Source organism: Microcebus murinus, chromosome 2 (genome assembly GCF_040939455.1).
Source record: "Microcebus murinus isolate Inina chromosome 2, M.murinus_Inina_mat1.0, whole genome shotgun sequence".
In the NCBI taxonomy this organism is placed as follows: Eukaryota; Metazoa; Chordata; class Mammalia; order Primates; family Cheirogaleidae; genus Microcebus; species Microcebus murinus.
Genome location: NC_134105.1, coordinates 5,870,766 through 5,894,768, shown reverse-complemented (window position 1 = coordinate 5,894,768; position 24,003 = coordinate 5,870,766). Strand labels below are relative to the sequence as shown.

Genomic DNA, 24,003 nt, shown 5'->3' with positions numbered 1-24,003 from the left:
CTCCCTGGTTGAGTTGAGCCATGAATCTGCTCACTGACCCTCCCCGTCCCATGGGCTGGATGCACCTGGGCGTCCCGTGGAAAACTCTCGGCTCGTTGCTGCCTTCCCCACAGTGCCGTCTCCCAAGGATCCCATCTGCTGAGCACGCAGATGCTAAATGCTTGGTGTGTGCAACCGTAGGCCATCACCTTGAACTTCAGGGTCCTTCCTCTTCGGCCACCTTCTTCCGTTAGCCACAGTGTGTGGGCAGGATGCAGCTCCCGGGTCTAAAGGGAAGGCAGTGAGGTATGGTTGAAAGAAAAAGGGCTTTTAATTCAAGCCGTCTGTTTGCATTCTGGCCTTGCTGTCTTTATGATCTGCGCACTTCCTTTCTCTGAGCCTCAGTTTCTTCCCTTACGAGAAAGGGGCAGTAATTCCTCTCGTGAGCAGGGTCTGCAGAACAAGCTGGCTCATCATAGTAATCCCCTGTTGGCAGGTCTAGGGTAGAGCGGGCTCCTGCAGGTGCCTGCTGAAAGGCGGCGTGCTGGGGTCTGCTACCTGCTCCCCAGTCGGTCAGACCCCGGCAGGGCCCCCTGGGCTGGGGGGTGGAGGTGATCGTGTCCCAAAGCACCTGGAAGCTTTGCCCCAGCTTGTTCCTTTCTCACCCTCTGGCCCTCAGTGACTTTGGCTGTGTGTACTTCTAGCAGGGCAGGAGCAAAGGTGGGGGCTGGGTGGCCCTCAAATTTGGGGTTCTTAGAGAAGGGGCCTGAGATGCCCTCTGGGGAGCAGGTGGACGGGCTGGGTGTTTTATGGAGTCTGGGGGAGTCCTGTGGCAGCTGTATCTGTTAAATGCCAAGAAGCCAAGTTGGTTTAATATGATTGTAGCTGCTGCTTTGATAAATCAAAATAATTAAAAATAATAAATTTGATTCCTCAACCAACAGGCTGTGTGTGGGCGCAGGGTCTGGGCTGCCAGGCTAGGGCCGCGGAGGTGGGAGGGGCGGCTAGGACACAGGAAGGCCTGTCTCCTGGGATCTCCATGGGGAGGTGGACAGAGCCGGCCTAGAGGTGAGCTCTGTGCATCGATTGGGGGTTGCAGCTTTCAGTCGGCAGAACCCTGCTGTCAGCAGGCCTGGGCTGGAGCCCTGGCTGGGCCTGGCCTGCTCTGTGACGTTGGGCCAGCCTCAGTTTCCTCGTCTGTTAAATGGAATGCTAGTTCTGCCTCCCTCCCAGGGCTACGTGAGAAGTCGGGGCTTTGCTGAGCACGTGGCAAACCCGATACAGACTCCAGCTGGCACCATCGAGGCCACTTATCTGCCCTGTGTCCAGGGGGCCCCAGTGGTCCCTCTGGGCCCTATCCTCACGCCACCTTTGGTGCTGCTGTGGCTGAGGCGACCAGGCATGCTCACAGCGCCTGGGTGGCCTCGCAGGGCCATCGGCTTACCGGGGACTCTTCCTCCGGGCCGGCTTTGTCCTAACACAGGATTGTTCTGTTTATGAGGACATCCCTTGGTGCAGGACGTTTCTATTGATAGCTCCCTCTGGTTCCAGAGTTGAGTCAGGAAGCACCGTGCCACACCCTGGGACCAAGTCCCTGGTTCAGGGTGCCAGCAGCTCTGACATCGGTGGGTGGGAGTTGGCAAGGGTTTCCCACCCCTCCCTCTCCCCCCACATCCTCAGGAGCCGTATTTGGTGTCTGATCCTGAAGTGTCTGAGCAGCTGGAAATCTGAACTGAGTGGAGGGGGTAGGGGCTGGAGGGGAGGGAGGGACAGGGCGTCTGTCTCTTTAAATGCACTTTGTGTCAGTGCGATAAGGAATTTGATGGCTTTATCAGAAATACCAAAGCTTTATTTAGCAGGGTGAGGCTCACACCACTCAGCTCCACACAATCTGCTGATAAATAGCAAAAAAGAAAAGAGAAAAAAACCCAACAACTCACCAACACCCCAGCATGGCAGGGGAGGAAGGATGGGGTGGGAAGGCAGAGAAGCAAAGTGGAAGTTTGGGGGGGATTGTGGGGTTGCAAGAGTTAGGGGTTCAGTGGGAGCTGCTAGGGCTTTCTGGAAAGTGCCACCAGGCAGGCGCTTGTAGAGTTTTCTTGTTTTTTTTGGTAAAAGTATTAAAATGATTTTGTCTTCCAGAGAGAGGGCTTGGTAAAAAGCCACGCCCTCGCCGCTGTCATCCTCACGGCAGCATTTCCCTCCCGCTCGGCCCCTGCACCTGCCCAGCCCGTCTAGGTCTCTCCCGGGGAGTCCTGAGGCCCAGCCCTGCGCCCCACCTGTCCTCTGGGTGCCCTGGCTAGTGTGCTGGAGGCAGGGCCAGCCCAGGAATAGGGGAGAAGTCTGGCCAAACACAGAAAAGCCTTCCAGGGAGCTGCCCGGCATTGCAGCTCTGGGAAAGGGGGTCCCCACTGGGTGCAGTGGGGCTCTGGAAGCTGGGGAGGGGAGGCCTCGAGAAAGGCCGCAGAGAACAAAACGTCATGCTCAGCGCCGGGTCTCAGCCCAGGGCTATGGCAGGCCAGGAGCTGTGGCATGGCATTGCTCACCTGCAGCATTCCAGGACTTCCTGCCACTTGGGCAGCTCTTGGGGTGGTCCTTCCCCACCACCGCCCTGGCCAGTCTAGATTTCCCATGCCTTCTAGAAGGTCAGCAAAACAGCAAAATGACATTTCTGTTTGTTTCCTCCTCTTCTTACTTTCTCTTTGCACCTTGTATTTGCTTTCCTGCCCCTGCCTGAGTCGCCCTCTCCCTTCTGTCTGGCTTCATGGTCAGGTCAGCGCCTGGGCTCGAGTGCAATGGCCCCTGGTATTCCCCTTGACTGTCCGGACTCCTCCCTGCTCCCCGGGAGTCTTTTGATGTGAGCAAACCAGATGTAAGCCAGGGTCCCCACCCACGCCTCTTTGTGTGTGCTGCAAAGGTTTTGACTCTTCTAACCAGCTTGTGCATGTGACAAGATATTAGTGCTCTGGGTCCACACAGGAGCCATGTGTACCGGGAGTGAGTTGGGTACTGTGGGTCGTGGAGGAGGAAGTGTCTCTGGCTCCTGCCCCTGTCTGTCCGCACAGGGCACTTCTGGCCCCGCTGGCCAGCTCTCCTCACCACTTCCTAATGGCTCACGGTCCAGCAGAGCCATAGCCCTGGGCTCCTCACTGCAGGCCTGCCCATCCCAGGCCCAGGGCTGCTTCTACTGTCTAGACAGTTGTCACCTCTTGGTGATCCGCAGAGTTAGTTGAGGAAGAAAGGTATCTGTCCACATAGGTGTCCCCAAACGTGACTAAGGGGCCACGGGCTGACCCCTCAAACAGGATGGAGGCTGGTGAGGCCAGAGCATGCCTCAGGGACAGTTATAGGCAGCCTGGAGTCAGCTGACCAGAGGCCAGGGCACAGGCTTGGAGAGCAACTCCGTACTGAGCACCTTCCCTGGAGCCAAGGAGAGGCTAAGCCTGTGGGCCCCCTAACGTCAGTTAACGGAAGGCAGCTCTGGACCCAACAGGCCAAGTGCTAGCAAGTTGGTCTCACAGGAATTCCTCGGCTGTAGATAGTCGAGCAACAGGACTGGCCCAGCTGCTTGGGAGGGGCAAGGCTGGGCTGAGCTGAGAAACAGGGCAGCTTGGAGGAGAGGGTGGGGGCAGGGCTGGCCAGGAAAGGGGCAGAGGGTGGAGGAAGCTGCAGAAAGGCCGAGGCCCGGAGACAGACAGGAGGAATAAATGGAAGTGACAGGGTCAGGCCAGACCTTTGTCCTGCAGCCTGATTAGAGAGTCTGCCCTGGATTTCTGAAACTTTGGGATGTTGTCGGACAAACTGGAGCTTAATTCTGTCAGGGCGCTGGGGAGATTAGAATTGACATCCTGGGAGCAGATTCCTGGCTGGGCAGAAATCCAGCCCCCGCTGGGAAAAACCTGTGAAAGCATGGCCAGCCCAGTGGTGGCGGTGGGGGGTGCCCGTCAGCACCAGTGGCCACTCCAGCCTCGTGGATTGGAGCCAGGAGTGTTGGGAAGGCTGGGCTGTGTCATCGGAAGGCTCGGCCCCAGTGGGAAGCAGAGAGGCTCAGCAGAGCTACCTCTGAGTCTGAATCTGGTTCTACGCCTTTTCCCAGCTGTGCTGCTTTGGGCAGAGAGCTTAAGTTTGTTGGACCTTCATTTTCATGTCTGTAAAATGGAACAACTCTGCCTTCTGGACCCACTGAATTTTCCTTTCCTTTTAAGTAGAAGGTATAACCTTGGGAAGCCAAGAGGGATGGGTCAGACAGCTGCGGCAGAGCCAGGGCCTGCTGGAAGACAGTGACGGTTCCCCTTGCTGAGTGTCCTGGCATGGGGTGGGCAGGGACTGCCAACCCAGCAGGGCTCTCCAGCTCAAGCATGTGGAAGGTTCCTTCCCCTGCACTAAGTTGGTCCCCAGCCCCCTGCCCCTGCCCATCAGTCCAGCAGGATCCTTAGAGATGGGCTTGTCTCTCTCTAAGAGCACTCAGGAAGCCCCCACCCAAACTGAGTAAGGGACACAGATGTGGGCCTGTCTTCCAGGAGACTCCAGTCCAGGATGGCTGGCCTTGGACCCAGAGATGGGGTTGGGGGACCACAGGGAGGGCCAAGCACCACAGTCCCAAACCAGGCTGTTTCCGGAAGAACAGGATACCCCTCCCCACTCCCCCCCCAACTCTAATGACTTTTAAATATTGGTAAATATTTTGGCTAATGCAGGCTCTCATGGCAGAGAGCAAAGCTGTCTGCAGTTCAGGACCTACAAATTATTTATTAAAGATCTGAGATGCGGCGCAATTATGTGGAAAGAACCCAAAAAATTAAATAAATAAGTAACAAAATAAATAAATAACAGCCCCACTGGCCTCTTGAAGGCTTGGGGAGCTGCACATGATTGCCGTCTTGATGAAATCCCCCCGGATGTAATGAGCTGATTTTCTGCTGTTAATATTGCATCTGCTGATGAAGGATTCGTTAGGATAATGGAACGAAGCTAAAATATAAATGACTCCCTGTCAAGAAGCAGCTTTTGTTTGTTGATCTCCTGACAGTTCCCGGGCCAAGGCAGGGGTTTATGTGTGCACATGCATTCTGGAACAGGCAGGAGGGTGGAGGTGAGGGCTTGGGGGGCTGCCCCCGGAGCCTGGCTCCCCGGTTATCCTGGGCTTTCCCTTCGAGGTGGGACTCCCTGACCTTGGGAAGCCCCAGAGCCCCGTGGGCGGGGAAGTCATCAACTTAGACCCATCAGGAGGGGAGCTTGTTGCACTAAGATGCCGGGCAGCAGAAGTTGTCCGAGGAGCATGGCAGACAGACAGACAGGCTGGGCCCGGTGTGTTGGGATCCACACGTGAGAAGAAGCACTCCCTGCGTGTGCTGGGAACGGCAGCCTGTGGATGCATGATCGCAGGCACTTGAGGGGGGAGTCCCAAGGAGAGACCCCTTTACTGGAGCCGCCCTGCCCTTTCCATCTGTCTTCCCCCTCAATAATCACAGAACACATCATGTGGAGGACTAGGTACACATTGGGCAATAGTTCTCGGGGACTGGAGGGAAAGAGGACCCATTTGAAATCATGACATTTCACCTCCCCACCCTTTTCTTAAGTTATATCATTTTATTTTATTGTGGTAAGATGCACATGTCATAAAATTTACCACTGTAGCCATTTTAAAGTATGCAATTCAGTGGCATTAAATACATTTACAGTGTTGTGCAACCATTGCTAATACTTGGTTCCAGAATTTTTGTTGTTGTTTAGAGACAGGGTCTCACTGTGTTGTCCAGGCTGATCTCAAACTGCCTGGCTTTAAGTGATCCTCCTGCCTCAGCCTCCTGAGGAGCTGGGATGACAGGTGTGAGCCACTTCTCCTGGCTCTTAGTTCCAGAACTTTTTCATCACTCCAAACAGAAACCCTGCACCCACTAGCAGTCACTCCCTGCTGTTCCCTCCCCCCCACCCCACCAAGCCTCTGGCAATCACTAATTTGCTTTCTCTCTCTATGGATTAGCCTATTTTGGATATTTCATACTATTAGAATCATATGATTTGTGACCTTTTGTGTCTGCTTCTTTCACTCAGTGTTTTCCAGGTACATCTATGTTGTGGCATGCATCAGAATTTCATTCCTTTTTATAGCCAAATAATATTCCATTGTATGGATATACCACATGTTGTTAATCTCCTCATCAGTTGATGGACATTTGGGTTGTGTTTTCTTGGATTGACTACTGTGAATAGTGCTGCTATGAACATTCACATACAAATTTTTGAGTACCTATTTTCCATTCTTTGGGATATATACCTGGGAATGGAATTACGGCATCTCTCCCATCTTCTTAAAGGCAGGACCCTTTGGAAGTTAGTAACAAGTAATATTTATTGAGCAGTTACTATGTGCCGGACACTGTGCTAACCATTATTTCAGTGGGTCCTCAGCAACCACTGGAGTAGAAGCTCCATGAGGTTTGGGTCTTTGGTTTGCCACTGTTCTCTAGGTGTGGGACAAGTATCTAGCATACTTGTAGGTGCTCAAGAAATATTTACGGAATGAACGTCCTTTGAGGCAGGTCCTTTGAGGCAGGTACATTTTAGTCGAAGAAGCTGGGGCCAGGAGAAGTTAAGCAGAAGTTGTGTGGTGGTTAGCAGCAGAGGCAGGATTCAGACCCAAGTCTTGCCCACTCTGTTTTTGCATGCTGTCTTGTTTTATCTTCCTCGTGCCTGGCTCAGTGTCATGCATAGAGTTTGTGCTCGGTAAATATCTGATGGTTGCTGTGGAGCAGGGACGGGAGAGATGTGGGTGGGTTTACCTGGCAGGGGGGCTGGGGATGGGCCTGGAGTAGATGCTGTCCCTCTGTGCATCTGTCTGCTGAAATGTGCCCGTGTGGGGATGGGTGGCACTGCCTCACCACATTGGGGACTGAGCTGGCAGAGACTGGACTGGACACTTCTGAGCACCCCTCCCAGCACCTGGAAAAACCTTTTTGCTGCTTCCTTGGCTAGAATTACTCCTCACTTTGACTTTTAAGGCCCTTAGAGAAAAGGATAGCAAACCAAGCCGCCAACCTGGACCCTTCTTCCTAGAGAGAGGACGGGCACTGCCCAGGGTCACGTCTTTGTGGGTTGGAGAGGGCCATGGGAAATGGAGGAGTTCTTCCTCCTGTGGGGGTCTCAGGAGGTGTAGGGAGGCATCTTTTTTCCTGGAGCCCTGAGAGAGTAAGGCAGGGCCTTGCATTCACCACTGAAGTCCTGGCCAGGTGTGGGGACCACGCAGGGCAGCATCAGGCAAAGGACCTGGGGGATCGAGTGGGGAAGGCCCGAGACAGAAGGGCATGTCGGAGGCCCAAAGCCAGTGCTGAGCCAGCAGAGGCTTGGCCAGCTGCAAGGGGGGGCGGGGGCAGAGCTCGGGGTCTCCCTGCTTCTTAAAAATTATTACTATTGAAAACATTTCTTGAGCCAGGGCTTAGGAGAACAAGGTAGGAAAAACCCCTTTCCTGCCCCCAATCTACCAGCTTCTCCCTCTTGACCCCATGTAGATGTTTTAGGATTCTGGCCAAATTCCCGCCAGGACTGTGTTTGGCAGCACCCCAGAGCCAGTGCAGAGGCCTGCTCTGACTCCGGTGCTGGACGGCCGCCCCGCCTGCCCTCCCTGCCTCGAGGGCCGGCTCCTTTCCCCAGGCCTCTGTGCAGACCGGCACCTGCTGGACCGCACGGCCCTTGGCCCCTCGTTGTCCTGCTAACCACTGTGTAAAAGTTCCGGGCTTCCTTTGACCTTTCCGTCTTGCCTGGTTATGCTGTGGACGCCCCACTGACAAGCATCCCCTGCGGTACGGGCCACTGAGGGGGGGGACTGCTCGCCCCCCGCCTGTGGCCTTTCTCTCCCCAGCCCTCCTCCCCTGTGGCACTTTCTCTTTCTTTCTTTCCCCCTCTGTTTCTCTCTCTCTCTCTCTGTCTCTGTCTCTCTCTCTTTCACTCTTTTAACATGGTTTTCCTAAAAAGTTTTTTAATCAATCAAATTTGAGGCAGAAAATAGGTTTTGTCACGCCTGGTCCCGGGGTAATGTGACTCTCACTCAGGCTCCTGACAGCTCCTCAATGCAGGAAGGAGGCCAAACAGAATATTTCTCCGGGAAAGTGCCCGTTTCCATGACGCTGCCCCTTGTTGTCTGTGCCGGCCCCTCCTCAAGCTGCCGGCTGACATGGCCCCAGCCCCTGTGAAAGGCCCGGCCAGGAGCGGGCGTGTGAGGACGGGCGGTGGGCTGGGGGCAGGGGAAGGAGACGGCCCTGGGGGGGGGGGGCAGATGGGCCGCCTGACAGCTGCCTTGAGTGGGGACGGTTGGGAGCAGGTAGGAGAGAGGGACAGGAGTGAGCCCGGTGCTGCGTTGTTGCAGAGCCGCATAAACGTGGAGCTGGGCAGCCGTGGCTGAGAGTCTCCGAAGCCAAGTCCTGGCTGGGCGGTGGCTCTGGCCAGAGGGAACTGCAGATGGACGAGGCCCCCTCAGGTCCTGGTATGCTGGTCCCTGCACCTTCTTCACCCTTCACTCCCTCGTCCCTCCTCTCCTGGCCTTTCCTCCACCCTCTGGCCATGGCCGCCCCCTCTCCACCATCGTGGCTTCCTTCCTGCCCTCCCCGAACTCCAGCGCATCTTGTGCCAGAGGAGCTTCTGGTCGCTCCCAGCACCCAGCCCATAGTGCCCCACTGGGAGGTCGCTGCAGGCCTTTGGGGCTTCCCCTGCAGCCCAGTTTACCTCTTCCTCCTTCCCATCTCGGTCTTTCACCCTCTCCTCTCTCCTACACTTCTCGCTCTCTTTTATAATTAATGATTAGTTTTAATTGGTTTGCTTAGGCAGCCTGACAGCAAATTAACAGAAGCCAGCCCAGGGCTGCCAGGCTCGGGCGAGAGACCACTGTGCTTCGAGACTGGCCAGGGGAAGGGATGGAGGAGACTGCCCTGCAGATGCACTTCCTCGGCCCGTGGGCGGAGTGAGCTCTCAGAGGGAGGGCCAGGCCTCACCTGGACAGGTGCGGCAGCCAATAAGAAGAGGACACACATAAGGGCTCATGTTTGTCAACTTTCTCTGTGTACTTTTGTTTTTATTCTCCTCCTCACATCCCCTTCTGTGATCTGATTCGTAAGCAAGACATTGCCCATGCCTTCAGAGATGAGGGTCAGGTGAAATGTGGGCAGGGCCACTGCCTTTCATCTGGGGCCAGGTTTGCTTTTGATATCACCCACGCTCTCTTGAGCCATGGCCCATGGGGTCAGCAGCTTGATGCCTCTGGGGCCAAGATCTTGCTTTTTCACATGGACAAGAGAGAGGAGGTCACAAGGCTGCTGCCACTTAGCTCAGCTGCCTGCTGACAGTTACCTGCCATAGCCTGGAAACTCCAGAACCCGGTTTTGTTTCTCATTTGCCATAGTCCTCTGCACAGAACCCTGAACCCTTTGGTGCTCAGTTCTCTGGTTAGAGTTCTTAGGATTAAGAACACTGGGTGGATGGATGGACAGTGGATGGATGGATGCATGGATGGACAGCTGACAGTGGGTATGCTGGCATTTCTTAGGCACTTTCTGCCATGATCCCTGAGCACGTTCCTTTTCTTTCTCAGCTTAGAAGGGTTTCACTTAACTTCAGCCTCCCCAGGTATAGGGCCCCTGCTCTCCTCTGGGTTTTCCCAGCTGCTGTACCTCTCCCCTGGCCTTGCAGAGTCCTTCCTTAACTGCATCAGCTACCAGGCCCTGTGCCTGCTGACCACTCACTTGCATGGGCCAGAACCAGATATCAGGGACAGTGAGAGACAGGAAAAGATGCCCAGAAAAGAAAAGAGAGACGGAGATGAACTACTGAGAACTTGTCAGGCCCCCGTTGGGGTCCTAGAATCTACCCAGTGTCGCAGATCCCACCCAGAGACAGCCTCCCTGCTCCCATCATCCCGGCCTCCTGCCCAGGGCAGGTGGGGGACAGGACCCCAGGGCGCGTCCTGGTCCCCATATGTACGCATCTGTGCCCCTCCCCCTCCCTCCTACAGCCCCCGACCAACTCCTGGAAAGTTTCCTCCTCGATTGTTCTGTGTGATCAGATCTGCAAGTTGCTCTCTAAGCTTCTTGTCACATTTTGACTTAATGAAGTGCAACTGCTCAGGGATTTGGGTTCAGCGCTCCGGTCTCCCGCGCTCCCTTGTTGTCAGAAAACAGGGGTGGTTGGGGACGGCAACACCGCGCTGCAAGTCGTTATCATTCCGGTCAGTCTGTTTAACACAAAATTAAACAAAGAACTAATTAGTGCCTCATGAATTAATAAATGCACAGTTGCCAGGGAGGATGGGAGGGGAGAAAAAGGTGGTGGAAGGGAGATACTAGAGTTGTGGAGTTGGGGGGCTTTGGGGGGTTAGCAGAGGGCTAGCTGGGGAGGCTCAAGAGATCTCAGGTAGGCGCGTGTGGGACGGACGGGACAGTGATGGTGACACCCCAACCAGAGCCCTGGGCTGACTGGCCAGGACATGGGCTTTGGCAGCCAAACACACCCAGCACCTGGCACTGGGGGCTGGGGGTCTCCATCCCTGGGCCTTGGCCTGCCCTGCTGGCCGTCCATCTCATTCAGCTCTCCCCTCCTTGCCAGTTCCTTCCCTTGTCCCTTTCCGCCATGGCATGGCTCCCCTGTCCTCTCTACTGCCCCCATCTCAGTTGTCCCCCAGCTCTTTGCAGACACCCAACCTCTCACTGTCTGGATCAGATGGGCGCCGGAGGCCCAAGGGAGGGCCCTCCCGACCACTCGATGCCCACCGGACCCTCAGCCCTCCCAGAGCCCTGTGTCTGGCAGGGTAGGCTCCGCCCCAGCGGGTACCCTCTGCCCAGGCAGCCCAGCACAGGCGGCAAAAGCTGGCAGAGGACCGAGCCCTCCTTAAGAGGACGTGTCAAGTACAATTAGCATTATCTGTCTAAATATGTCCTGGGAACGGGAGAGCAGGCGGTGGGACTGGGTGGCATTCTGGGAGCCCTGAACAAGGTCACCTCCTCTCCCACAATCCCCCCAATCTGATTTGGGGATTACATAGCCTAAGGAAACTGGTGTTATTCCTCTTGCATCATTGATAAGCCACAAGTGAGGGAGAGGGGAGGAAAAACTTAACAAACAGAAAACCCTCCAGGAGGGCGGAGGAGTTCTGAGGCCTGGGGGGCAGGGCCTGGCTCGGGCAAGGGCAAGGGTAGAGGGCCTGGTCAGCAGGCAGAGGGCTCCTCGGGTGTTCTCTCCACACCCAGGGTCTGTGCCGTTAGAGTCTGCCTCCCCGGACTCATGCTCTGGGCAGGAGGGCCCGATCCTGGCAAGCTGGGTGGGGTGCGTGCCAGTTAAAGACACTCTAAGTTGTTGGGCCATTTCTTTCTCCCCATGTGGGCCCCAGTGTGGGTGGCTGTGATGAATCGGTAGGACCCCAGGGTGGAAGCCTGTTCCTGTAGGCTGAGGCTTCTCAGTGCCTTGGCCCCAGGTCCACCCTTGCCCCTCTGTCACCCACTTGCTATAGCCAATAGCATGGCGTCAGTCGTTTTTATTTTCAGGGCCAGAGAATGAGAGTAAAGGACTGGTTACTGCCGTGTTCTCTCATCGCCCCCAGCCCTCCCCGCACAGCCACCGCAGCTCCGTGGGAGTGTAGACCTCATAACCTGCAACCTCCCACCCCAAGTGCCCGTTCTACCTCCATGGAGCAGTGTGCATAGCATGGCCTAACTTTTCCCTGTTCAGTTAGGGGTGTCCTGAGAACCATATTTCCCCTGCAGTCAGCTCCTACCATTTTTTGAAGTGGTTCAGACTTTGGTTGGCATATACTCAAATGGGCTCAAATCAAAGCCCACTCAGCAGGTGTCAACTTCTGACGCCCTTGGCTGGCCCCCGAACATCAGCCCCTCGGCCTGTAGGGTGGCCGAGAGCCCGTGGGTGCAGGGAGGGATGGAAGCTGGGGAGTTGCAGGCTTGGAAAAGCTAACTGGGTTCCTGTCTCTCCCACCCCAGGATGAAGTGACGCCCCCAGCTGCGTTCGAGGAGCCTCCAGGACCCCGATACAAGGTAAGGCCTGAGCTCCCCCCCCTCATCCTAGTGTCCTTTCCCTTACTTGTGACCACTTGTCTAACGCACGTGTCACCCTGGGCTGAGTTGAGTCCTGCCCAGCACCCAGGGAGAGATGGGAAGGTGGAGACAGGGAATTAATGGGAGCCACTCTGTCCATATGAATGTGGCAAGGTGGCCCCAGTAAGAGTATCTCAGTTTGGCTCTTAGGCCGGAAATGGGCTGGGGACTCATGGATTGCAAAGAACGCGCTTTGGGCAAGGAATGTGCCCAAGGCAACTTGGGGCAACAAGGCATCTGTGGTGGCCGGGCTTGGGCTGCCCCATGGTCCCATTCCCGCCCTCAGCAGTGCTGTTGCCCGCTGGGGCAGCTGCTGCCAGCTCTCCCTGGAAGCTCTGCTTGTAGCTCTGCCTGGAGAACTCCAGCCCTGCCTTCTCTTCTCGGAGGCCGGCCGTACGTGGCTTCCTCCTTCTCCTGGAGAGCTGGCAGGGAGGAGACCACAGCCAGGAGCCCAAGAGGAGAGCAGGCTGCCATGTCCTGCTCTTCCCCAGGCCAGGGCTCCCTGGAGGCTGGGCACATGGGGGGCCAGCCTTCACAGGCTGTCTCAGTCCCCCAGGTGGTGGCGCGAGGAACCGCGGGGCCACCGGGCCTCGGCCCCAGGCAGTGCGGTGTCAGAGGTGACCGGTGGAACGCCAGTGTTATGTAAATAGCGGGGCCTGCCCCGCGGGCGAGCTGGCTGGCTGCAGCCATCCATCATCCCGCTCCGCGGGGCGGGGGACAGACACGGCACCGTGCGCCTGGCTCCAAACCTGTTTGTTTTCCCTTTGTCTCTTGAGTTTCGGGCCGGCTGCGACCAACGGGCTCAGGGTTTTGTCCCACTGGCCCCCTCCCCCCGAGGACGAGGAAGGGAGGAGATTTGCCGGGCTCCCACAGCGGCATCCCTTTCGGACTTCAAAGGCTCCCCCAGCATTGTCTGCGCTGGCGGGCAGTGGCCCTGAAAACGTGATCAGAGGCGGCCTGGTGTAGGGCAGGCCGGGCCTGCGCCCTGCACTCTCGCTGGGGCCCGTGGATTCCTCCCTTTGCCGCCAGCACCACCCTGGTTACAGCTCTGCTCCCGAGTCCTCTCTCCGCCTTTCTCCCCCCTGGTGCCCCTACTTGCTCCCTTCTGGCCACAACCGTCTTCTTTCTTGGCCGCAGCCTCGCTCTTCTCTCACGCAGAATCCTACAATGGCAAGAGCTGTGTGCTCACCCTTCACTCCATCCATCAGAACCTGAAGCCACAGGATGGCTTCTCAGGATGCTGGGAGCTGGGACTGGTTCCTGGATATCCACTTCCCATGCCACGGCTTGTTCTCTCTCCCTTCTTTTTCTCTCCCGTCTGCTCATAATGAGAACTTTGCTTTCTCTTGAGACCGGTGCCCCTGAAGGTCCGGGTTGGATACCTTCTGTTCCTAGGCAGCAGGATGGAGCCAGGCATCCCGGATCCTGAAAGTCATTCCCAGGTGCTTCCATTCTCTGGAGCAGGGCTTGGCAAAATACAGCCTGTGGGCCACATCTGGCCCACAGCCCGCTTTTATAAATAAAGTTTTATTGGAACACAGCCATGCCCATTTGTTTGCATATTGTCCCTGGCTGCTTTTACTCCTCAGTGGCACAGTTGAGTGGCTACAACAGAGAGTGTTTTGCCCACAAAGCCTAAAATATTTACTACCTGACGCTTTACAGAAAAGTTCGCTGGCCCCTGCTCTGGAGGTCCTGGTTTCTGCATTCTGCTCATTCTGGCTCTTGCTCTCTCTTTTGTTAATGGTAAATATGCACAACATGAAATGTACTATTGTAACCACACTTTAGTGTACAGTTCTCTGACATTAAGTGCATTCATGGTGTGATACAGCTGTCATCCTGCCCTGTGCGCTTATCTTCTGTGGGATTGCTTGGAGGGGCCCTGGCATTTGTCTGGGAGCCCTGTGCAGGGGGCTACAGCCCTGATCTGTTTGAGGAGCACCTCTCCCTACTCACCCTCTTAGCACCTCCTTCTCCGCTCAGTCCTCCTACTTAGAGATCTGGGCTCTTTTTTGCCCTGGCATCCCAGGAGCCCCATGTTTGCCCTCCCCTGTAGCCTTTAGCAAGTTCTGTCACCTCAGAGCCACAGTTTTCACTTTTGCAGGGTTGTTTGGACAAGGGTGTGAGTTGTTGTGGCTAAAAGCAGTCAGCTCAGTACCTGATAGGTAGTTGGTGCTCATGTTACCCCTCCCTCCCAGAGCCTGGGTCTCTACCTGTAGAGGCAATAGCCATCCCTGGGCAGGTTCCGTGAAGCCCCCCACTCTCTGCCCTGGGGACCTCTGACCCCTTAGAGAAGGTGAGGCTCCCAGTCTAGTGAGTGCCTTGGAAGTAAAGTGCCCATGGTAAGTGCACGGGCAGCCCTGCATCTTCCACTTCTGCTGCAGGGTGCTGGGGAGTGGCATGACCTCTCTGAGTGCTAGTTTCTCCATCTGTAAAGTAGGGGACCCTGCCTACCTTGCAGGCTTGTGGCAAGGAGGACCCAGGATGCTCTGGGGCACAGCTGTGAAGGCTGTTGGGTGCTGCTGAGAGTGAAGTAGACAGGGGAAGAGTGGGGTCTGAGTGAGGGCCTGTCTGGGGCAGGGAGGGGAGGAAGCCAGGCTGTATTCCCAGCTGAGCAGGCATGGAGGTTACACAGTGGGCACTTGCTCTGTCCAGGGTCAGGGACCACGGCTGCTCTGGCACAGTGGCACCTCTGTGGGCAAATGTGGGAATCAGGCTCCAAGCCTGAGAGGAAGGGCTGGCAGGGAGGAGGCAAAGAGAAGGGAGCTGCCCTGCAGCCAGAGGCTTGGGAGCTGCCCTGCACAGTTCCCCGGCCTCCCTCTCCTGCTGTGTCTTCAGCTCTCTCTCTTGCTGCCCTCTTTTCACGGGCTCCTTGGCCTTTTGTATGTCTCTCTTTCCCCCTGCAAGCCTTCTCTCTGCATCCCACTAGTTTCTCTTCCTCCTCGCCTTCCCACCACCCATATCCCCCCACCTCAGCTCCTTAGCTTACTCTCTCTCCCCCTCTCTCTCTCCTTTTCATCTACTCGGAAGGCTTTACTTTACTTCCTTGTCACCCTAATTGATTGCATTAACCTTTCAGCGTATTGGATTTCCCCGGCATCGTGCAGAGAGCCCTGTGCAATATGCTTATAATCTAAGCCATAATGGACAGTTTGCAGTCAACAAGCCCCTTCTCCCATCGGCCCCGTTGACATCTCTCTTGCCCAGGCCACCAAGGCCACCTCCCTTGATGGCAGGGGTGTGGCAGTGGAATAGGGCTGGGTGGATGCGGGCACGAGTTGGACCCACTGATGGATTTTCCCGCCTCTCTTCTTGTGCTGGCTCTGCCTCCTGCCTGGCATCTCCCTTCCCAAGCTCCCTGGCCCAGGTCCTTGCCAGGCCCCTGGTCTTTGTGAGTCCTCTCGGCTTGGCTTTCTGCTCCTAGGACTCTGCCTGACGTGTGGCTGATGGAGCTAGCTTGGATTTTGTGAATAAGAGAGTCCCGTGTTCCACCCAGATGGTTCTCAGAGCAAACTGTCCCTCCTTCACTTGCCCAGTAGGCTTTGGGGAAAGATGGCGAGGACCACTTCAGGGGTGGGTGGTGGCTGAGAGGAGGAGCGAGAGATCTCTGGCCTTGACTGGCCCCTGAGCCAATGGGAGGCCTCTGTGGCCCTTCTGGAAGCTGCATCCACTCCTGGGAAGGACGTGGGAGGAGCACAGGAGGGACCAAAAGAAGGGGATGTGCTGACTCCAAGGAATGAAGGAGATGAAGACCCTGCAGGGCTGGCCGTGGGCGAGCAAGGCAGCAGCAGCGAGGCAGAAGGCACTCAGACGCCTGGGTCGAGTCCTGTCCCCCACGCTAGCCTCACAATTGTGTGATTCAGGGTCCTCGGTAGGGGACGTCTCAGAGTGTCTATTTCCCGACGGAGGTTTGGCAGTAGCTTTGAACAGACCCACTCCCTCGTCAGAGGAATAGGGACATGGCAAGGGCAGCAGGGTGGGAAGTGGAAGAGAAGCCTCTGCAGGCGGGATGGGTGGTGTGACAGGAGACTGGCAGGGAGGCGGAGGAACTGAGACCTGGCCTCTCAGGCTGGCGGGAGTGGGCTGCCTCAGGTCACTTCCTGGATGGGCACCTGCTGGTCCGGCGGGAGGGACAACAGCCAGACCCTGCCAGCTGCCTGGGCCTGGGGGTCAGCCCCGGGCCTGAGTCCTGGCCCCCGTTGGTCCTGGCCGGGCTGCCAGCTCTCAGACCAGCAGCCCGATCGGCCGAGTCTTCATTCACGACAGGATGGGATGTCAGGTTGAATACATTAGTGTCAGGCTGAGGAGCAGGCGGAAGCTCCCATTAGCCCTGGTGGTACTTCCTCTCTCGCGCGCTGTCCTCTCCCCACCCCTTGCCCGTCGTCTTCTCCTCTGCCCACCCCACCTCCTCCCATCACTCCATCACTCCAAAGGGCACGCTTTGGCAAGAGGGGGCCGGACCCGGGTCCTTGCCATCGTCTCCCAAGGATTTCGGGGGTGGGCAGAGGGCACAGCAGGGAGAAGTCAAGCAGCGAATTAGAGTTTGTGATTGTCAGCATCAGGAGAAGCTAAATAACCCTGTAACTAGTATGAAGGTGAATTCACGGTCTGCTGCACATGGAGAATGTGAGTGTCTGGGAGACAGGGAGAGTGTGCGGCACGGAGCGCGCCCGCCACGGTGGGCAGCCTCCCCTCCAGGGACCTCGCAGGAGGTGGGAGGACCGAGCGCTCGCGTCCCTGCCAGGGCGCAGCTGCCCAGGAGCCGCGACCAAGCACCTGAGGCAGCTCAGCTGCTTGCCAGCCTGCCGGCCCCAGCACCAGGGGCCCAGGTAGACATTTGTAAGCACCAGCAGTATACACTTATGGACACCAGCCCAGGCCTTGGCATGCCAGCCCACCTGCCCGGATCCATATGAATAGCTAATCCTTATTGAGCACTTCCTGTGTGCCAGGCTGTGTGCTGTGTCCTTACAACAACTCTGTGCAATAAGTGCTATTATTATTCCCCCTTCCCCCCCTTTTTATAACCACTTTATTGAGATATAATTCATATACCATAAAATTCACTCTTTTAAAATGTATAACTCAGTGGTTTTCAGTATATTCACAAGGTTGTGCAGCCATCACCACTATCTAATTTTAGAACATTTCATCTCCCCCAGAAGAAAAACCCTGTACTCATTGGCAGTCACTCTCCACCCCCCCCCCCATAGGCAGAGGCTAACACTAATTATTCCCTTAAGATGCTGAGAAAAATGGAGGCTCAGAGAGGGTCAGTGACTTGGTTAAGGTTGCACAGCTGGTAGATGATGGGGCTGGGATTTGGACCGAGGCAATGGGAGTCCAGAGCTGGTGCTCCATAAGGGACTGCTTGATGTCCTGGCTGCCTCACCCCCGACCCCACTCCAAGACTCACACACATGCCCTGCCACGTGTTTCTGACAGTTTGGGCTCAGGTGTGTACTTGCACCATTCAAACACATAGGCCCAGGCAGCGACACGTGTCTCTCTTCTCCTCAGGTACACTTGCAGCTCCACACAGGAAAACCTGTCAACCCCCTCACAAACACAGCCAAGCTCCCCATCCCATGACCCCTCCCTTGGCTCCTCTTCCTCAGCCGTGTTCTTACACGGGAGACTTGGCACAGGAACCAGCAACAGCAGGGTGGCTGAAATGGCCAGTAAGCCCTAAGTTAAGTGGTTTTGAAGTTTTAAAATGAGAAATCCTTATATCTCCTGCAACTGATAATTGTAGCTGAAATAAAATGCCAACCCAACATTCCTGAACACATCCCCGCCCCAGTCGGGCCGCAGGCTGGGCCATGCTCACAGGGGCAACGCCAGGAGCCCAGTCCACACTCTCCAGCTTCCCTTCTCTCTCTCTCTCTCTCTCTCTCTCTCTCTCTCTCTCTCTCTCTCTCTCTCTCTCTCCTTTGCTTCTGGTCTGTTTCTTCTCACCTTTTTCTTCCCATCCACCCCTCTCTTCTCTGATGTCCCATGGTCCCACCGCAAAACTTTAAAAAAAAAAAAAAGCAAAGTTTTTGTGGCCCTGCTCTTGCATTTGCAAAATTTAGGAATTAATATGAAACCTTCACCGCTTCTGATAAGAGATAAATACAAGGGCAAGAGACAAAGGGAAATGTAGACATGAGAGAGAATGAGTCTGTTGGACTTGGTTTGGGGTTTTTTCCTCCTTCTTCTCTCTCCCTCCAAAGCGGAGGATCCGGCCAGGCCAGTTTGGATATTTATTAAGAAAAAGCCAAAGATAATTAACTTTTTTGTTTTTGTTTTGTTTGCGGGTGCCTCCCCTGCTGGCACTCCTGACTGCCTGGCAAATTAAACCTGCTCCCTGCTCCCCGGCTGCTGGGCTGCCGGCAAGTCTGTTGCTGACTGCCCTGCATCCACCAGGGCCATCCGCTGCCCTCCCAACCTCCTGCCTTGGCTTTCAGACCTTGGGCCACTTTATGCCGCCACTGATGCCACCTCCCCAGGCTCTACTGACTCTGAGAGCACCCTTTAGAGCAGGGTAAGTGGTATGTGGTGGGTTGGGAGAGGAGGGCCTACTTTGGGGTTGTGGCCAGCATTTCCGTAAAAGGAAATGGGGGGAAAGCATGAGCCTCTCCCATGGGGCAAGGGTGTTCCTTCTGGACAGTTCAGGGCTGTTGACTTCCCAGGAGAGGGTAAGGGGAACAGAGGATGAGTTGGAAGTACAGGGAGAAGCCAGGTTTGGGTCATGTCGATTCCCAGTTCTTCTCCCAAGAAGCTGGTACACTGCTAGGACCCAAGGCCCCTGCGCGTGCCCTGGACAAGCCTGCGGGCCATGGGACTATCACATGATATCTGTCTGCTCTCGACACCTCTGACCTGGCCCAGGCTATCAAGGTCCCAGCAGGGTGGTTAGAGAGCCAGTGCTGGGGTAAAAAGCTGGCTGCCTCTGGTCTGCTCTCCTGGAACCACACAGAGCCAGAGGCCACGCTGTGACCTGAGCCTGAGCCCAGTCCGCAGGCCAAGAAGGTGGCACCAAGAGTTGGGGACTTCCTGGTGGGGCATAGAGCGGAGGGCTTCTCAGGAGCAGGACAGCCAAAGTGAGGTGGAGCCTGCTGGGTTGGGGGTGTGGTTCGTCCCCTTGTTAAACTAGTCTGCCTCAGCCCCTCCCCTGCCAGGGCCATCCTCTGCCCCCTGGCTTCATCCCCAGCTGGGCAAGTAGGCAGCGACTGTGAGGTCCCTCCAGGTGGGGAACCTGCCTTGGAGCTGGGCAAAAGAAAAGAGGGCATTTTTCAAGGATTTTGCTGGCCCTTTTTTTTTTTCTCTGAAATATAAGGATGTGCAATTTTTTTGGTTTCAATTTAGCATTGGAGAATTTTATAATTTAGTAATTAAAATCTCTGATAGGCTTTAGAAATTGCGGCTAATTGAATTTAATGGGAAGATGATTTTCAATTTTATTTGATTACCGGGACCCCTGGCATCGGTATTTATGGGAAAAAAATGGGAAATGTGCTGTGTGGGCTAAGATGGCATAATTGAATTAGGGATAATCGGATTTCTCCGTCATGAATTTCACTATAATTTTCCTATAATTTTCCATTAGATATCTAGTTTACAAATATTCACAAAGAAATGAAGCTCTTTCGGAATGGAGATTGCTGGCTAACAGGATTACGGGGCCGAGCGTGCGGCTGTGCCAGCCCCTATCCTGCCATAATGCAATCCCCGTGTCTGCCTTACACTTAGCGTGGCCCTCGCCTCACCACCCACTCTGCTGCTCTTCTCTCCCCTTTGTTTCCTTTTCATCCCTGTTTCTCCTCTGTCCTGACACCCACCTGTCCATGGCCCACGACCTCCCGTGCCTGTGGCCATGCCGTGGTGCCTTGGCTGGGCCCTCCCATGGCCCTCCCTCCCTGCGCTTCCTGTCCACTTCATGAGCTCACTGCTCTCCCCAACACCCCCGCTCCATCGGCCTGGGGACTGCGCTCACACGCAAACACACAGACTCCCTCGCAGGTGCAAACATGCTTGTTCACATGCACACGAAGTCCTTTGGCCAAGGCTTCTGTGCCCTGGCTCAGTCGCCTCAGATGGAACCAGTTTATTGGGATCCTGGGGTGGGGTGCAGGAACAAAAGGAGCTTTGTTCAAGTTTATGTGAAAGTTACAAATTCAAAACGAGAGCAGATAAAGCATGAGATACCTGGTGTGTAAACAGGCTGGTGAGTGAGAAGGCCCCGGGCTCAGGAGGGAGAGAGAATGAGTGGGCAATCTGGGGGTGTGGGGGGGGGGACGGGAGCCAACAATGGCAGCTTGACTCAGGGAGCAGACAGCTTTCTGTGGTACTGATGTGGGGTGCCTGGGCAGTGGGGTGGCTGTGTAGGTTTCCAGTCTTCTTTTTCTCTTGGGGGTGCGGTGTCTCAGGAGGAGCTGGAGGCTCCAGGTCCGGGCCTTGAGACGAGGAGAAATTGTGGCATTGGGCTTTCCATCCCTCGAGTCCTAGGCATGAATGTTCTTGCTGCAGCTGGCCTCAGGATCTCAGGTGTCACCACATCAGTGTCCTCAAGGCAAAAATGGGCCATAGTCTTAAGAGATGCCTCAGTGCTTGGCCTCTCCCCTTGGCATGAGCATACACACTCAGAGAGAGACAGAGCAATCTGGGGACCCCCCCCATTACACAGCCTGGGACTTGCACCCCAGATCTCAAGGCCTCAGCCTTCTTCTCAGACCTTCTTAAATCCTAACAGGCCATGTTGGCCTGTTTCTCTGCTTTTCTGACCTGTTTTCCACCAAAAGCCCTTTGCTCATGGGTTGGGCAGGACCTACTCAGCCTGCAGTGGCCGATGGTGGCCACTGACTTGTCAGAGCAGATGCTGTCCAGGCAGCCCCTGCCTTCCTCCACGGCTGGCTGCCTTCCTCCCAGCTCTCTCCAGTCCTGCCCCTGTGGCCATTCTGTTGTCCACCAGAGGCCCCAGATTTATTGGGTAACCAGTCCAGGTGGCCTTGCTTAGGTAACTGGAGAGAAGACACTTTCCTTGCCCTCTCCATGCCCTCCTTGGGGGTCAGTCCCTGACCACCATCAGCGGAAGCCCAGAAGACACTCAGAGCGGGCCAGAGGTATATTGGGTCATGCACGCAGGGAGCTCCCCATCTGTGCAGACATCTTCATATGCAACCAGAATCACCCCTTCCACCCCATGTCTTCGGGCTCCCCTCTACACCTGGTTGCCCAGACAGGAAAGCAGAGGCTCAGGATAGGGGTGTGGGCCTGTTGTTACAAGCCAGAGCTACAAGGGGGCAGAATCCTTGCTTTGGGGAGTCACAAGTGGCAGCACCCAGAGGGGTGTGTGTGTCCCAGAGCAGTCTGTACACAGATGCCCTCTGAGATTGCGTGTGGGGAGCAGAGGCACATGGCCCTCTCTGCTGGATGCCCTGTGCCCTGGCAGTCACACGCCCATGCCCAAACTTTGGGTAGCTCTGTTCCCTTATTTAGGGTTGTAGGGCCAGCGGAAGCTCAGTAAAGCTTCTGGGACTCCCTAGGTGCTGTCCCCGCGTAGGGATAGGAACAGGCCTAAAGGGAGGGTTGTGTGGCAGGCAGGAGTGGGGGTTGCCAAGAAGGGTGGTCAAACAGGAGGAGGAATGCTAAAGTCCCTGCAAGGCCATGCACAACTATAGGGTGATCAGAAAAAAGAAGAAAAATAAGGGGAAAGTAGGAGAAAGAGTAGATTGTTAACTCTCTGATGTCTTTGCCCCAAGGCCTCCCTGGGCCCCTCCCTTTGCAAAATAGAAATATTGCAAAAATAGGCCAGCGCCATTTTGCTGAATGCTGTCCAAAGACCAGGGAGAGCCTGCCCTCGTCTGAAGGCAATGCGGCCCCTTCTGAAATGGGAGAGCTGGGAGAGCCCCGGGAAGGCAGCAGGATGGACAAAGAAGGGACAGGGAATGAGAGCCAGTGACAGCGTGAGCCACTCCTGCCTTAGCAGAGCTGCCCCAGATCCTGCTCACCGGGCTAACTCTGTCCTTGAGCCCCTCCAGGCTGGGTGGGTAACTTGAGTCACCAACATTTACGGACTCTCAACACATATGGCTGCAGCAGGGAGCAGGGGCTGGATGGGGATATGGTAGAGGGACCCACCAAACTGCCTTCTCTGGGAGAGGAAGAGGGGCAAGGAGAACACCAAGGCCTGGTCCAGCCAGGAGCGGGCAGGAAATGGGGCCTGACCGCAGGGCAGAGGGGGAGCAGGTAGCGGGAGGCAGGCACTTTGGTTGAGGGGGGCCTGTGCTCTGTCTGCTGGGGCCCCTCCTGGGAGCAGGGGCCGGAGGGACCTGATGGCCTGGCCCCAGTCGCGTCAGGCTGTGGGGCTAGTGGCCCAGCTTCCAGGGCAGAGGAGAAAGGCTGGGAGTCCCGGGAGGCGCACACTTGGTGGGGAGAGGTGGGCACATTTTAGGGGCAAACCGAAGCAAAGCGTCAGAAACCCCAGTGCGTGTCCCAGCTTGCACTCCTTCGCGGGAGCGCAGGGGCTGACGCGCGTCTTTGCCGACCGCTCTGGGACTCCACTATCCTCGAACTCAAAAAGCCACCACAACAAAATCTGGGAACCCGGCTATGAGGGGAAACAAAGTCACTCTGATACCCCCAAGGTGCCCCAGCCCGCCGGGAGCGCGAAGGGGAGCACGAGAGCGCGCGGCCGGCGGGCATGGCCCCGCAGCCCCTCACACCTGCGCCCGCCCGCGCGGAAAAGTTTCAGCGGCCGCGCGCGGCGGCCGTCCCTCGCGCTCGCGCGGCCGGAGCGGCTGAGGGGAGCGTGCGAGCGCGCGGCCGCCGGCGGCCGGTGAGAGTCGGCGCGTGTGCGCGAGCGCCGTGCCCGCGCCCCGCTCCGGCCGCGCGAGCGCGCGCAGAGTCCCCGCCTCCCTCCTCCCTAAGGCAGAGGTTTGGGGAATCACGGAGCCAATAAGGCCGCCCGCCCGCCCGCCCGAGCCGGTGCGCGCGCGCGAGGAGGGAGGGAGGGAGGGAGCGCGCGGCGGCGCGGGCGAGCGCGAGCCCATTCACTGGAACACCCGGCCGGCGGGCGGGCGGCGGCGGCGGCGGGGGCGCGCGGGCGGGCGGGCGGGCGGGCCGGCTCTGATCTTTCACCTGCCGGGAGCCGGCGCGGGCCCGGCCGAGGAGGCGGCGCCGCGGCCGCCCTGCCAATCACCGCGGCGCCTGGCAGCGCCCCCGGCCGCTCCCTCCTGCCAAACTGTTACCCTGAGTGTTACCGTCAGGAGCAATGACATCAGGGTTTTAAAACAACTTGTTATTCGGGGAGTAATCAGTTGCAATTAGGCATTAATTAAGTATTATGAAAGTTGATTATTTAAGTGAATTCGGCTTTCGACTCTCCGACTATGGTGAGTACCGGCGCGGGCGGGGGAGGGCCGGGGCTGGGGCGCGGGCGGGGGCCGGGGGCGCCCCTCGGCCCCGCGGTCGGCCCGGCGCCCCGGCCAGGCCGCGGCCGCGGAGAGTTTCCGCTGTAGTTTGAGAAAGTCGGCGCGGCGAGGAGCCCGGAGCGCGCCGCGCCGGAGCGTGAGAAGCGGGCGGCGCGGAGGGAGAAACTTTGGCCGCCGGGATGCGCGGGCGCCGCGACGGGGGGCGCGGGCCGCCCAGGGGGGCCCGGGGGGCCTGCTGGAGACTAAACGCATCTTTTTTCTCTCCTGTTCTTCTTTTGGTGGCGTTCCTCGAAGAGTTTGGGACCAGAGAGAGGAGCATGGATCTCGGAACAGGTACCGGTGGGAACCCGGGGAGGCTCTTTCACTTTTCTTTCGGTTCTTTCACGGAAGTTCGTGTATTTTCAGCCCAGCGAGGTGGCGGCCGGGCAGGGGGTGGGGGCGGCCTGCGGAGGGTCGGGGCGGCTGCCTCTCCCCGCCCTGGTTTCTGGTTGCGAGACTTCTGAGGATATTGTTGT

At 56.8% G+C, this 24,003-nt stretch overlaps 1 protein-coding gene across 2 annotated transcripts in view; it reads left to right on the top strand.

Annotated features, from left to right (window-relative positions):
• The window catches only part of CASZ1 (castor zinc finger 1), a 144,966-nt gene that overhangs the window by 68,237 nt on the left and 52,726 nt on the right, over positions 1-24,003 (top strand). Inside the window, exons 3-4 of one of the 2 annotated variants that reach the window (XM_012791413.3) lie at positions 11,958-12,011; positions 23,783-23,821. In XM_012791413.3, the coding sequence (XP_012646867.1) occupies positions 23,806-23,821 (16 nt within the window). In that variant the 5' untranslated portion in view covers positions 11,958-12,011; positions 23,783-23,805. Of the gene's footprint in view, positions 1-11,957; positions 12,012-23,284; positions 23,450-23,782; positions 23,822-24,003 lie in introns of those variants that run through there. The other variant, XM_012791412.2, reaches the window with a different exon arrangement.